The 15,116-nt window shown below is 46.0% G+C and overlaps 1 protein-coding gene across 2 annotated transcripts in view; it reads left to right on the top strand.

Moving 5' to 3' along the window:
• Positions 1-1,534: 1,534 nt before the first annotated feature.
• Positions 1,535-15,116, top strand: part of JARID2 (jumonji and AT-rich interaction domain containing 2) — a 224,286-nt gene continuing 210,704 nt past the window's right edge. Inside the window, exon 1 of one of the 2 annotated variants that reach the window (XM_069853704.1) lies at positions 1,535-2,198. In XM_069853704.1, coding sequence (XP_069709805.1) covers positions 2,154-2,198 — 45 coding nt within the window. In that variant the 5' untranslated portion in view covers positions 1,535-2,153. The remainder of the gene's footprint in view (positions 2,199-15,116) is intronic. The other variant, XM_069853703.1, reaches the window with a different exon arrangement.

Below are 15,116 nucleotides of genomic sequence, written 5' to 3'. Positions count from 1 at the left end.
AAGGGTCATTGAGCACTGGAACAGGCTGCCCAGGGAGGTGGTTGAGTCTCCTTCCCTGTAAGTGTTTAAAGGACCGGTGGATGAGGTGCTGAGGGGCATGGTTTAGAGATTGATAGGAATGGTTGGACTCGATCTGGTGGGTCTTTTCCAATCTAGTGATTCTTTGATTCTCTGACTCCCTCCCTACCTTCCTCTCTCCCTCCTTCCCTGCCTACCTCTGCCCCTCCCTCCTTGACTCACTCCCTCCCTCCTGGACTTTGAGGTGCTCAGGGACATGGTTTAGTGGCAGATAGGAACAGTTGGACATGATGATCCAAGAGGTCTTTTCCAACGTGGTGATTCCATGACTCCCTCCTCCCCTCCCTTCCCTGCCTGCCTCCTTCTCTCCTTGAATCCCTCTCCTTGTCTCCTTGCCTCCCTCCCTCCTTCCCTGCCTGCCTCCCTCTCTGCCTCCTTGACCCCTTCCCTCTTGGGCTTCCAGGTGCTCAGGGACATGGTTTAGTGGCGGATAGGAATGGTTGGACTTGATAATCCAAGAGGTCTTTTCCAACTTGGTGATTCCATGACTCCCTCTCTCCCTGCCTCCCTCCCTCCCTGCCAAGCAGGGATTCCCAATAACCTCCCCCCCAACCGAGAACCCCGGGGGGTGGAACCCACGAGACACACGACCAGAAACCAACCGGGAGAGGCTGGGGGGGGGGGAGGGGAGGGGAAGGAGGAAGGACAAGCGTCCCTCGCGCAGCAGCCAATTGCCGGCAGGGGACGTCGGGGCGGTCGCGCGCGGGGCACGCCGGGAGTTGTAGTTCCCCGCGCGTCGCCATTTTGTGGCGAAGAAGGCGATGTTGTGGGGGGCGGCTGGGGAGTAGGTGGAAAACTACAACTTTCCCTCGAGCAAGGATGATTCTCGGGCCGCCGCGCGGTGGGGGAAACCCCGGCGGCGAGGCCGAGGTGCTGCCAGCACGGCGGGCCCCGATCCCTACCCGGTGCACGGCAGAGCCGGAGCTCGGGGGTGGCGCAGAGAGAGGCTGCGGGGAGGGGAGGGGGGACAGAGGCAGGGCAGAGCGAGCGTGCGGCGCGCAAGGGACCGTCGCCAAATTCCCCGCTCGCCTCTGCGGCGCAATAAAGAGGGGGGGGGGGGGGGGACGACGTCGACCTTGTCTCGCCAGGTGGCCACAAAAAAAGAAAAAAAAAAAGAAAAAAAAATAAATATGAAGGAAGGGAGGAGGAGTTGCGGGGAGGAAAGGGAAGCGTGTGACGCCGAGGAGCCGGCACGAAGCGGTAAAAAGGCAGGGCCTGTTGCATGCGCTGCGGGCAGCCCGGCGCTGCGGCTCGTGTCCCGGTTGGGAGTTCGGGGCAAGCCCTAAAGTGGTGCGTGTGCCCGTGCATGCGTGTGCCCGTGCGCGCGCGTGTGTGTGTATATATATATATATACACACACACACATATACATACGTACAGGCACGCACGCACGCAGACCTATATATTATTACTAAAAAAAAAAAAAAAAAAAAGGCGAGCCAGGTCCATTTAAAGTTGCAGCCCTCGCGCGGCTCCCATTGGCTGCGGGAGCTGGCGGAGCGCAGACACACACGGTGCGCGCAGCCCTCGCCGCCGCCGGAGCCGCCGGAGTTGTCCCCGCCGCTTCTCCCTCCCCGCCGCAGCGGCACAAACGTGACTTCCAGCCTCCGGGTTTATTTATCGTCCTCCTCTCGGCTCCCTTCTCCTCCTCCAAGATGTAACTACGGCTCTGGCGCTGAGGACCCGCAGATCGCTTTAGGTGGCTCGAGAAAAAGGGGATATCAAGGGCGTCGTTTTTTTGTGTTTAGGGAGAATTTTTTTTTTCCACGATAATGTTTCACTAAAGTGATTTTATCTTTTGTTTGTTTGTTTCGCATTCGTCTCTTTTTTGTTGTTGGTTTTTTTTTTTTCTTTTCCCGACCCCCATTTCTCGGATTTATTGCTAGGAGGATCACATTGTGGGGAAAGAAAGTCGGATTACAAGACACCACTACAAACAACCCCTTCCCCCCAGGATTTTTTCCGGTATTTTTCCTTTTTTTTTTAATTTTTATTTTTTTATAAAAAACAAAACTGTCGCGGCTTTAATTCATGAAGCAATTGTCCCCTTTTGCAATCAGAATTTGGATACCAGAATGAGCAAAGAAAGACCCAAGAGGAATATAATTCAAAAGAAATACGTAAGTGGCTATAACATCTATCGTTTAACTCCCAGGTTTTTTTTAGGAAATGGCAGTGAATGTCAAGTTTATCGCGAAATCCTGCAGCTGTAAAAAGGAAACCGATTGCGATGCTGGGTTTTAATTTCTCTGCGGCGCGGTGGGGGAGTTTCGGGGTGTGTGTGTGGGGGAAGACTCTCCGGTTTGGTTATAAAACCCAGATTCGTGTAGCCATTCCTCCAGTGAATAAATGTATTGACCTCAAATGACACAATCATCATCCAGTTTTAGATGAAAGGCGGGGGAGCTGGGGGGGAGGAGGACGGGGGGGGCGCGATAATGTCACCGAACTGCGTTTTTTCAGGCGTTTTTATTAATATCGCGCTTTTGCACGCGAAAAGAAGGTGTTTGGGTGGTTTGGTTTTTTTTTTTTTTTTTTTTTTTTTTCCCCTTCCGTGCTGTTGCCTGTGTCTGTCCCCCGTCTGGTGAAAGCGGCGGCGGCTGCTGGAAGCCCTTTAAGTTGGAACCCGGAGTGTCTGGTGATGGCGAGCGAGCTCCTCGCATCCCCGGGTCCTGCCTTCCGATCGCTTTGCCTTTGCCCCGAGAACCCAAACTAGGGGTTGCCGCTTTCCCGAGGAATCTACTGGGAGCGGGGGGGGGGAATCTTGGTGCAGGGGGAGGAGGGGAATGGCTCGGTGCAGTTTTAAAATAATTCATTAGGATGGCTGGAAAATTTGGGCTAATCCAGTGCAGCCCGGGCTGTGTTTCTGCTTCTCTTTATTCAGCCGCTTAACCAATCCCTTGTAATTGTCTAATCCTTTAAACATATAAATGTGGATGGGTAGTTAGATTTTTGTTCGTGCTCTAGTTACGTTTTGATTGGCATGGGGGGGGAGTTATTTTGCTTAAAAAAACAAAACAAAAACCGGAGTGGATTAGCCAAATATGCAGTAGGGAGAATAGTCATTTTTATCTGGATATTTCATAAAAATTCTTCGGTTGGGGGGGCGCGGGTGTGGTGTGTAAAAAATGCTCGCTTTTGGGGTGCGTTTGATGCCGAGCTATAAAAGTTTATAGTTTATATCGCGCCTGTCGAACTGTGACGTTTAATTTTTGGAAGGGGGGGATTGTCCCTGGCAGAGGGAGGGTGACCTTCGGGACACTTTTCCTCGCTAGGATATATAGATTTGGTTAAAAACTGCAGTTGACCCCAGCTGACTGGCGCTATCGATTCCCGCCCCGCTGACACCCAGACCGGGGAAAAGGAAGGGGGGGGGGGGAGGGAAGAAGAGATTATTTCGGGGCTCCCCGCCGCCGCTCAGCCTCGAAAAATCCGAATTAAAATACATCCGCATTGCAGAGGAGCCGGGGGAGCCCGGGGCTGGCGAGTTTAAACGGGAACGGGAAAAGTCTGGCGAAACACGCGAGGCGCCCACGTTTCCCAGGCAGACAGACAAAAGCAGGGGGGGGGACACGACACGCACGCACGAGGGAATGATAATTAATTAAGGGGGGGGGGAGTGTGTGCTAATAATTAAAGGGTGGGTGTGCTGATAATTAAAGGGGGGGGGAGTGCGGTGGCAGGAGGAGTCGCTCCAATTAGGGGCGAACAATGCGACTCCCGCACCGCCATGGGGGGGGGAAGGAATGGAATGAAATGGGGGGTTGCTCAAGGGAACGGGGGGGGCACGGGGGTGAGCGCGGCGGGGCGTTCGAATCGTGCTCTGTGCTCCCCTCCAATCCCTCCCGGCTGCAACTTCGCTGCGGCGCTTTTTAACCCCTTCCTTCCCCGCCCCCCCCCTCAATTTTCATGTCTGGCACAGCAACAGGTTGACGGGAACCCGCCGGCCACTCCGCCACCGCCCGGCCAGGTTCGCTTCCCCCCCCGCCCTTCCTCCTCCTCCTGCTCCTTCGTGTCCGCCTCCCACCCCCCCCCGGTCCCGTGACGTCACAAAGGGAAGGGCTTGCGCGCCGCGGAATCTTCGTGGCGTGTCCCCCCCCTCGCGTGACGTCAGAGGAGGGGGGAGGCCCCCGCCGGAGGGGGGTGGGGGGGGCAGGTGTGCAGGTGCGAAGCCGCCCGGTGTCGGCGTGTTTGAGGAGGAGGGACGGGGTGGGGGATACATTCTCCCCCTCCCCCCGCCGGCACGGCCCCCGTCACGTCCCTCTCTTTGCTTCCCGACCCCCGCAGGGGCCACGCGCGTCCCCTCCTGCCCGTGACCTTCGGGCGCGCCGGGACGATGCTGCATCCTCCTCCTTTTCGTCCTCCTTCTCCTCCTAAGCCTTTTGTTGTTCTCCTGCAGGTGTGACCTGCACCTTTGCCAACCCCTGTCCCCTGCCCGGCCAGGCTCGGTGACACCGGTGGCCCCGCAGAGGCGGCAGGGAAAGCTGCACACCCCACCCCCTCACCCCCCCCTTTTTAGTACTTTAGGCTGCTGTAGGGTCTGCAGCCAGGTAGCGGGGCTCCCTGCCTCCCTTGTACTCCTGACTCCTTCCAGAGGAAGCCACGAAGGGCTGGAGCACGGTGAGGACAGGCTGAGAGTTGGGCTTGTTCAGCCTGGAGAAGAGAAGGCTCCGAGGAGACCTTAGAGCAGCCTTTCAGTTTTCAGTACCTGAAAGGGGGCTGGGGAGGGGCTTTTTGCAGGGGCATGGAGTGTTAGGACATGTGGGAATGGCTTTAAATTGGAAGGGGGGACATTTAGGCTGGACATTAGGAAGAAATTCTTCACGATGAGGGTGGTGAGGCACTGGCACAGGTTTCCCAGGGAAGCTGTGGCTGCCCCATCCCTGGAGGTGTTCGGGGCCAGGTTGGATGGGGCCTTGGGCAGCCTGGGCTAATGGGACGTGTCCCTGCCCATGGCAGGGGGGTTGGAACTGGATCAGCTAGAAGGTCCCTTCCAGCCCAAACCATTCTATGATTCTATCATCCTGTGGTTTCCCATGACCCTTCCAACCCAAGCCATTCTATGGTCTTCGACGTCCCTTCCAACCCAAACCGTTCTAAGATGGCCCACAGACTGTTGGTCCCTGCTGTCCTGGGGGTGATGCCCCGCTGTGGGGAGGCAGGGTCTGGCTGAGTGCCCCTCACACCCGTGCAAGCAGCCCGAGCTGTCTTAGTGGCCGCGTGCCTCACATGGCTGTCGGCTGTTGTGTTGGGAGCGGAGCCTGTTCAGGCTGCTGCTTTTCGGCATTTGCGAAATGAATTCTGAAAACAAAAAAGGTGGTGAGAACAATGGAGTAAAAGCCTGCGCTTTGCAGGCTGCTGTTGCGGGGCTTGGCTCCCTGCTTCATAAGTGGCTGCAATTAAAAGTTCTCTTAAACTTTAAGAGCGTTATCTTTTGCGATTGATAACCCTGGAATGAGGAAATCCATGCATATAGCTCTCTTTTTCTGCTTTAAATCTGCCATCACTTAATTTTTAAAAGAACTATGGCTGACTCATACAAATCTTTCTTCTCGTTTTACTCTCCTCCTTCTCAAACATCTTTACATATCAAATATTGCCTTTTGGCTCAAGCCTCAGAAAACTGACAGCTTTGTAAAGCATCAGCCGGGAAGCCAGACTGCATTCAGTATGCGCTTGGAATTAATAGTTCTTAAATGAAAAGCTTTGAAGTCTTAAGTGTAATTTCACAGGTGCATTTTTCTGCGCGTTTTTGTGATGCGGAATAGCAAATCTTCTGTTCTTGCTGGCTTAGGTCTTAGAGTATCAGACCTGGATTACTGTCTTTAAATACCTGAACAGTTCTGCCACCGTAGCAGATGGCAAAATACAATTAAGAGTAATGTCACTACTGTCACCTCGCGTGATTTGTTGCCTTGTCCTCGCAGAGGTAGAAGTGCTGTAGCCTGCCGTGAGGTGACACGCTTCACCCATGGACAACCTGGTAAGCCCCTCTGACAGAGGACTGGCCAAGTCTGTACCAGATTAGCATGCTGCAAGCACTCCCTAGAGTGCTGCAGCCTTTGCAACTAGACACTCTAGTTGTGCGTGCTTAAAGCAGGCTCCGGGAGTTTTGGGGAGGACAGTGACCATGCAGCACCACCTCTTCCTGACTAAAGGATGTTTGTGGGCAGGAGCCTGGCCCTGGGCATCCCAGGGCTTCAGCCTGACCCTCCTGTCCAATTTTTTTTTTTCTGTGTGAGTTTCCTCATTTCCTTCTTCCAGCCCCGCAGCTGACAGTGTGCTTTAAGTCTGACCACTTCCTACAAGAAATAATGTAAGTATACAGCAGCAGAGGTGGCACTCAGTGTACATTGCATCTTATTTGAAATAACCTTCTGGAGCTTTCTTGTGCTCGATCTAACAATTCCACCAGCACAGCACACTCTACTCTTAGCTCTTTTTTTCTGTTTGTATAACTTTATCTAGTGGAGTAACGATGCTAGTTGCCCTTGAGAGCGGAGTTTGGATTGCTCTTTACCCCATCCAGGTCTCTTGAGACTACAACGTTATGTTGAAAGGCGTGATAGGATACCATGTAACTAGAAACCAGTAATTAAAATCCTTTCTTTTTTAAGGAATACTTAGTTTTTGCTATCAGCAAAGGCTTTGTCCTGAGATACTATACTAATGGACTCCTGCTTGCTCCGATGGACTGTGAACCAAGAGTCTGTGTAAGATGCTGTCCAGAGTGGATTTTAATGAGTCAAGGCCCTTGTGAAGAGTTTCTAATGTTCATTAAGCATTTTCACCTTCACTTATGAGGCCTACAAAGCCAGTATTAAAAATATATTACCCTTTCTTTTTCTGTAGATGTGAAATAACAGCTAATATTATGCATATGCTGAAGTGTGGTATAAATGTCAGCTGATTCTGTAAGGCGGCAGCATTCCCTCCATTTTATTGTTTGATGAAACAGAAAGAAGTCTAAATTACTTGCCTGAAGCTACGTACTGTAACAGTGGCAGAGATGGAACTAATCTGTATTTCTGCAGCCTCGTCCAGTATTCTGTCCTGTAGCTTATGGGCTCTTGCACAGCATCTGTTATGCGGGGACTACTTTATGTGATTCAAACTTTCCTGTAAGATTTTTCCCCTCCCCAGTTATGGTCTGGACTGCTAGTTTAACAGCATATTTTTAACAATAATAAAACAAAAATGCATTTTAGTATGGATACTCGATTGTTTTTGGAATGATGATCATACCCTACAGCTGATAGAGAGCAGTTGATACTGTGATGACTCAGCTGTGGGAGTATTACATAAAGTAGGTCATTTTAAAATCTCATACTCAGAAGCTAAAGAGACTCCAGGTTTAAAATTTATATTTTGTTTATATACATAACCTATATTTCCTGTTTTAAACTTAACTGAAAATTCTTGAGAAGAAGGGAAGTATTTTGGGGAGTTGGTTTGGCAGTTGTTTTTGGCCATTTATATTGTATAGTGACTGAATTCAATCAACTTGAACTTGGGGAGGGAGGGGAAGCACCGGCTGCTTTCGTTTCTAAAGTTTCCAGAGTGCAGCACTCAAGTGAAAGGGAGGCTTAAAGGTAATTTTAAAGTAGGAAAAGGAAAAGCAGACACACATTTATTTATTTATTTATTTAAGAGCATCCAGCTTTTGTGTGATTTAGCAGATGTGGAATTTGCAGAGGGATATTTGCATTTAAAACATTCTGGTCATCTTTGTGTCCCCCACCCCCCCTAGTTCTTTGCATGGCTTTCTTCTCAACTATAAATGTGAACCAAGTGTAAATGATGCTTTGTTTGCCTTAGTGGGCAGACAGTCTGAAAACAAAAGCACTGATAGATTGGACTGCTTCTCTGTAAGATTAATGGGACATTAACTTTCCAGTGTGAAAACCGAAAATTTCAATGTTTCCAAACCTGAGCTTCCCTTAAATGTTCCCTGATGCTGATGGCCTTTAATGCCCCTGTGCTATGGCCCAAACCTCAGTCTTACACAGTTTTTATGATCTATCTCTTCATTTTCAATACAAAGCCCCTTAAGTTGTTGTATGACTTTGAAGAAAAGGGTAAAACATACCTGGAGTTTAATGTCCAAGTAAATGGTGGGGTATATGGTGCGCATATACTTTTTATATTTACTACCATTTTTTTATATAAAGCTTTTTTAAGTGGTAGGAAGCCACCAGGAAACTTAAGAGCTGCAAATCTCTTGTAAAATTCAGGTCTAGTGTGTGAGGAGAGCTTGGCGCTGAAATTCAGATGCAGGAAATAACACGCGTGCCAGAATGTATTCAGTGTTCTCTTAGATCTTTGATGGGTTGTTTTGCTGGCTCATTGCTGCTGGGAATATTGGATGTGATCCTTCTTGGTTTTTAATGGGCAGGTTTTATTTGGGAACTCTTGGTTTTCATTTGTAGGGGTGAGTTCATTTCAGGCGGTCACAAAAAACATTTTCTCAGTGAATCAGTAGGTAGAAGGTTTAAAACCATTTGCTGTTTCGCTTGCTCGGGTTTCACACTTTCCCTTGTGTAATGACATCCTGTTCTGATGTTGTTCCTTTGGTAATCCAGCAGCAGCCTGGTATTTCCAGTGGTGGGCTGTGGGAAAGGAATAAACCCTTTAATTATAGCAGCAAGGGCTTGTTTGGAAATATGCTGGAGCTCGTTCCTTCCACGTGTGCTTTCTTTTTGTCTGTTGCTTCCTTATGCAGATGAAGGGTCTGAAGCTGTAAAACACATTCTTTGACCTGCTGTGTGAGTGTGGCCGTGATCAGTGGCAAAGCCGAGCCATGGCTGAGATCATTGCCACGTTGAATGCCATGTCTGGAGACTCTCGGCTAGAGATCACGGCTCCCTAGTCTGCGAGCAGACGGGTGGTGTGAGTGTATCCCATCTGCTCCTGTGCAAAGTTTATTGGTTTAATTTATGCTGCTGCAGAAAGCAGTTTGGAGTGACCAGCTTGGCTGAGCATGGAAGCAAGGAAAGAGTGCTCAGGTGGAAATCATCATTCCGCTGGTTCATCTAGGGAAGAGTGGCATCTGAAACTGCTTCAGCATTTCTGCAGCAAATTCCTCATCCTGGACTGATGCGTTATAAACCATATCGCGTATTTTAGTCTGGGAGAACAAAGCCTCTTTTAATTGGACGTAAAAATGAGATTGTGTGATAAAAAAATGCATTTAAAAAATAAAGATAAACTTGTACTAAGGTCTCTGTACACTTTCTGCATTTAGGTCAGGCTTGTGGAGAAAGAGGACTTTTCTGGTTGGGTTTAGAGACTGTAGGATTGCTGCAGTTGCAATCAGACATTTTGAGGCTGTTAAAATCAGTTTAGCAAAAATGTGATGAAGCCCCCAAACGAGTTTATAACTGCATCGCTTGAAGGACATGTCTTCGTCCTTTCTAAATGTCTGTCTTCTGTAACATGTCATCTGCTTGGTCTATACTACTTGGGTTCTTGTGGTCTTTTCTGCCAGGTTCTTCCCTTGATTTGCTCTGCAAAAAGGCAGCTTTGAATCTGTGGCTGTTAAGATAGTGCTTTTACTTCTTAAAGGCCAGAAGAAATGCAAATAATAAGAATCAAGTTGAGAAGCTGTGGCCTGCTGCCATGCTCCAGGAGGGCTTTGTGGTATTTGCATCCCTACACTCTGCTTTCAGTTCTTCGAGCTTGCCTTGCTGGTCTGACATCCCTTGGATGACGTGATGGTTGCAAGAGATTAGCATGTTTTGGCACCCACACGCTATGATGACTGCTAACGATATTTATAAAGTTCAAAAATAAACCATGGGAGCTCATTCTGACATAATCTACTAATCTTAGTTTTGCACTTTGGTACTGCGTTGTCTGAGCCAAGTTAGGATAACTATATATTACAAGCAATTAATTTTTAGCTGTGCTTGCAGATTAGTGCTGAAGCAGTGCATGCTTTTAAATTAAGAATGATGGAAGTGAATTTGGAGAAATTATTTGCTCTTTCAACTATATGCATATGGAAATAAGCTCTGTGTCTGCTTTTAAAACAGATTTATGTGAGTGGGAGTAGAGTTACATGCTCCCCAACATTTCTGGACAATGTTGTGTACTGGCATTTTGACATGATTTTTTTTTTCCTTCATTGCCCACAAGAACGGGACTGTCTTCTTTGCCCTTTCCCACATTTATATGTTAGGAGAAGGACTTTCTTTTCTCTTTGAGGGTTGTGGCTTCATTTTCTTTTGTATGAAATATTTGTTACTGCTTTAGGTAAACGTCAGTCTTGTGCTAGGCATCCTGCTAGTCATGCTGTGTTTTGGGGAGTCCAACCGAGACAAAAAGCTTTTGAGGCTCCTCAGCAACAGGAATTCAGTTTCTCCTGGCCCCTGACAACTCCATTTAAACAGCTAGTAAATGTTTTCTAGCTATGTTTGCGAATGGCCTGCATTTTTAAGAAGTACAGAGAGGAACTTGAAGATGTGAAGCATGCGAGTCAAGTGAATTGCAATGTACTAATATTTTCTGAGGTCACTACTAATAAAGTGGACGGAAACCATGAGTTTTAGAAGAGTCTGTACGGTTTCTCACTCTTTGAGATGCTTATCATTATTTTTATTAGTTGTTATATTTTTGTTATATATGTTTATAATTTTTTATGTTGTTCTAAAACTGAGATTCTTTATATGACAAAAATACATAGTCTACAAGTTACCTTTGGAGTTTTAAGTTGCTGCAGGCTACCACCATATGTTTATAGTTTTTTTGCTTTTTATAAGGTGCTTGTTAGGCAGAACCAAGGGTGGTTTAGAGAAGGGATATGTTTCCTTCTTTCTCGCCTTTTTTATTTCATGGATATTACTTGCAGCCAGTTTGTTCCACAGAGTTCTTTTTGGTACATCAAAGTTACAAGCCAAATCTCTCAGCTGCAGTGTGCATGCTAAAACCCCCACAACACAAATTTCCAACCTTGCACGTATGCCAGATCAATTAACTTCTTAACTCAACTCGAGCTGAAAAAAAAAATAGAACTGCTTCTGTTTTGATTTCAGCCCTGCAAAACTTGGTCCAGACTTTGAGTTTACAAGACTCAAAGCCAAGCGAAAAGAAGGTTTTCTTTTATTATTTGTAAAGTTGAATGATAACTATGTTGGTGTTGTACATGGTTCCTTTTTGGGTGATGTTCCAAACAACCAGCCTTAATGTGAGTGTATTTCATAGAAGGATGACATAGATGGATGCCCGAGATGTGGTTTTCTGTTTGATAGTCACTTTTTTCATGCCTCTCAAAGCCTAGTGATAATGATGAAAATTCTCATGGCCTATTGCCATCGTGCAGACAGGCTTCCTGAGACCAGGGAATGTTCCTCTCAGTTTTGGATATAAAGCAGAAGTTAACGTATTGGAATGCTATTTCCTCAAATAATTTATTAAAAGCTGTGTTACACTTGGGTAAGATTGTAAGAAGGCAGTCTTTCTGCTGCTGAGGCCTTTATCGAAGTTTGAAAAGCTTTTACCAATGTTACTTTTTTGTTTGTTATTCAACATATAATGGTGACACAGAAATGACACATTGTAAGACAAGAGGCTTCATGTTACTTAAAAGCTGGAGTCAGAGCATGTTACAGTAATTGTAACTTGTGAATTATTTATAACTTGGAAGAAATAATGGTTGCCCTAATGGCAAAAAATTTTGAAGCGGGCTTTTCCGTTTTTCAAATCTGTCTGTGATGCTTTGAAGCAATGAAAACTACAAATATCAGAAGTAGACGTTGAGAGAAGCTGTCCTCTTCTGTTCTGCTGCCCCCTTCTTCCTCTCTGTGGTGGCAATGCCCAATGTGTCGCTGTTGCATTTTGCCTTTGTTAACAATAATGGGAATGTGGAGACCAGTAAACTGCTTAGTGCTATGTTTTAATGATCCCTTTAAGCCTGTACTGCACTGGAAGAAGTGGTTTAGCCTTTCTCTCGCTGCCTGTTCCCCCTCTCTTCTGCAGGGCAGCATGTGTACCTGGTGTTAACTCCCAGTGCACACTGTGGACTTTCCAGGTGAAAACTCAACTGACAAAATATATTTGATTTTTAATGTGGATTCATTTAATATTGCAGTCTGTGCTGTGGCTGTAAATCTGCTTGATCTGGGGCAAGTGTTACAGGGACACAAAATGAAGTGGCAAGGGAGGGGTAGGCTTGCTTCTGTTAGCAATAGTGTAAGCTTAAATGGACTGTGAAATTATGACCAAATAGGAGTCAAGATATATGTTTTATTTCCTAGCAAACAAAATTAGCTGTTCTTGTGTGTTCTAAGGATCATTCAGGTATGGATTTTGCTGTATTGTCCTGTTGCTGGAAGGATAGTGAATTTTAAATAGGTTGAAATGAAGTAAGGCAATGCAGGTGAAAATGAAGCTGAAGGTGTTTGTACTTGTGGTCATGTTACTGCCATAATAATTTTTGAAGTGCTAAAATATGTCAGAAGAGGATTCAAAGTGTAATACTGTTGTTATGTGTTATGCTTGCTTAGATAGGATTTAAACAATATTAAACTTAAACAAAAGAAGAAAATAAAATTCAGATACGTCTGCTGCTGGAAGCTGAGTTCCACCACTAAAGGTGGTAGAAGAAATACTCTTTTTAATTCAACAGCCATGTGTACCCACCACACAATACAAGAGCTCCACTGTGGAAGTGAAGCCAGTGTATCATTCTACTGTCTACGACAAGGAGCTGCTTAGAGAAGAGAGTTCCTCTGGAAATTTCCCATGCCTTTATTTGTTTTATCTTGTAATACTGAAGAATAAGTTCTTATAGCTTCTCTTGTTAAGATCGCTCGTGTCTATTGAATGTGCAAGCAAACTGAAGTGATGGTGGATTTTTGCCTGAGGTTCCCAAATAGTGTGGGAAGGCCAAACCATGTCAAATTGAGAAGCTGCAAAACACAAGGTTTACTTTAATTATAGGAACAGGATGTGGCGTCACATGCCTTTTTCTCACCACTGAAGCTAGCAGTGGTGTCGCTGCTGATCTTTCCTTCATGGTATGACACTTTGACCGTATCAGCACAACTAAAGAGCTGCATGCAAAATAGGTTAAGTGAAATGATCAGGCTTTAAAAGTAGGGATGCTAATACTTTCCTGTCCTTTCTTCCTCCCACCTGCTCATCTTTAAATGTTCTGGTTTCAGTGCAAGCCTGCAAAGACTTTTTAGTGACACAGTTAAGGGAATGATGGGCCACAAGGACCTCTTTGGCTTTGCTGTGGAATAGAAAGACATGTGGAACTGCACCCTCGGTTTCAATCCAGCAAGGTGCTGTAGCATGTGCCTGTCAAATGTATGAATACTCTTACTGACGTCAACTGAAGTACTTGGAGCTTTTGAGTTAAGTACATGCCGAAGTGCTTTTCAGGGCTTGAGATTTTGCTATTCCTATGTAAGAGTGTGTGTGAGTATTTGCAGGCAGGAATGTTAGTTTTCTAAGAGGGTGATAGCCATTTAATGGCTTTACTACATCTGGCAGTATGGTTTTTTTTTCTGAACTGTTAATTTTTCTTTTTTGCTTTTCTAGCATTTTCTCTTAGTAGTGTATTTAAATACAGTAACTGTTCTTCTCCTTCCTTACTCTTCATCGCAGTGTGGACAATACTGGCTGGCATTTTTTACAGTTCCTTCCCCACCCCCTGCTCCTGCCCTCTTATCTTCCAGTCTCAAGCTTTTCTTTTTATCTCATTTTTGTGTATTTCTCTGATTGGGCTCCTCTATCTATGTTGTCCCTGTCTGAGGAAACTGGCTCGTAATAAGTTGCTGCCATCTCTTTGCAAGAAAGCAAAATGAACTGTTGAAGTGTTATTTTCTTTTCTTGAAGGCCGAAGGGGCAGGTGAGGAGAGGTTCCTGCAGTTCATTTTTGGGTCAACTCTGTAGGAAATACTTTGGAAGGAAAGGAATTGCACTGTTGCTCCTTGTCTCTCAAGCCTGAACGCAGAATTTGAGTGTTGGTTATAGAAAATACTGGCTGTGTACTTAACATTATGCAAGGCTCAGCAAACTGTCAATGCGTACGTACTGTGGAGGAAAAGTAGAACTTGGCCCTGCTCATCCCTTTTTGCGGTCCTTTTATGAACTTTTGGGAAATCAAATCCTGCTGATGTGAGCATTCAGGAAAAGCTGATTTCATAATTCACATACATTAAAGGCTTTTATTTATAAGACATTAATATTCATGCTCTATCAGTCAAGAGCAGCATTACGTACCGTGACTGACCAGTCATAAAAACCAGCACACAGCTTCCATTATTGAAAAGATCTCTGCAGTCTCCATTTGAGTATGACCTTCCAAAATAACAAAAGGTGGTCAGATTTCTTCCAGGCTAGGTGGCAGACCCAGTGTAATGATTTCTAGGCACTGTTGCTTTGGAGAGCAGGAATACAGTTTTCTGCATGAATACATTAAGAACAGTATGGCATTTTAAAGTCTTCTGGGTAATATAATTTGTTTATATCATACTTAGTATTTCTTTATAATACTGCTTCAGCTGGTTGCTATGAAAGCTGATGGTGTATCATGTAGAAGAAGGAAATGTGTTTATGATACAGGTAATCATGGTTTTTTCCCTCACAAGTGTCCTGCATTCTGGTTGATTTTCTCTTCTTTTTGTAGTGTCATTTATGCCCTTCACACTTGTAGTCAAGGATGCAGTGAAATTAATTCCTTGTGGGCATTTTGGAAATTACTTGTTCACTAATTTAGATGGGGGAGTGCGAAGCATTGAACTATTATTTCCTTTTTTTTGGCTAGCTTTTCTCAGATCCTCCTAGGGGTGAGTCTGTATTCTTTTTTTGCCCTCTTACAGACATCTCATCTCAGTGAACTATAATCTCTGGTCTACTCCTGCCTGAGTACTGGTCAGGCCATTCCTGTTAGGCTCTGCCTCCTGGCCAGATGGGGCTGGGAGTGGCGTTCCTGCGCACACTCCTGTCTGTGTGTGTCCTATTTTCCCCAGTGGAATAGCATTGAGTTGACCACAGGGATTCTCTGGCAAAGTGATCCGAATCTTTTTAGC

Source organism: Phaenicophaeus curvirostris, chromosome 3, assembly GCF_032191515.1.
Source record: "Phaenicophaeus curvirostris isolate KB17595 chromosome 3, BPBGC_Pcur_1.0, whole genome shotgun sequence".
NCBI classification, from domain to species: domain Eukaryota; kingdom Metazoa; phylum Chordata; class Aves; order Cuculiformes; family Cuculidae; genus Phaenicophaeus; species Phaenicophaeus curvirostris.
The sequence above is the reverse complement of the archived record's forward strand: the minus strand, read 5'-3'. Positions and strand labels throughout refer to the sequence as shown.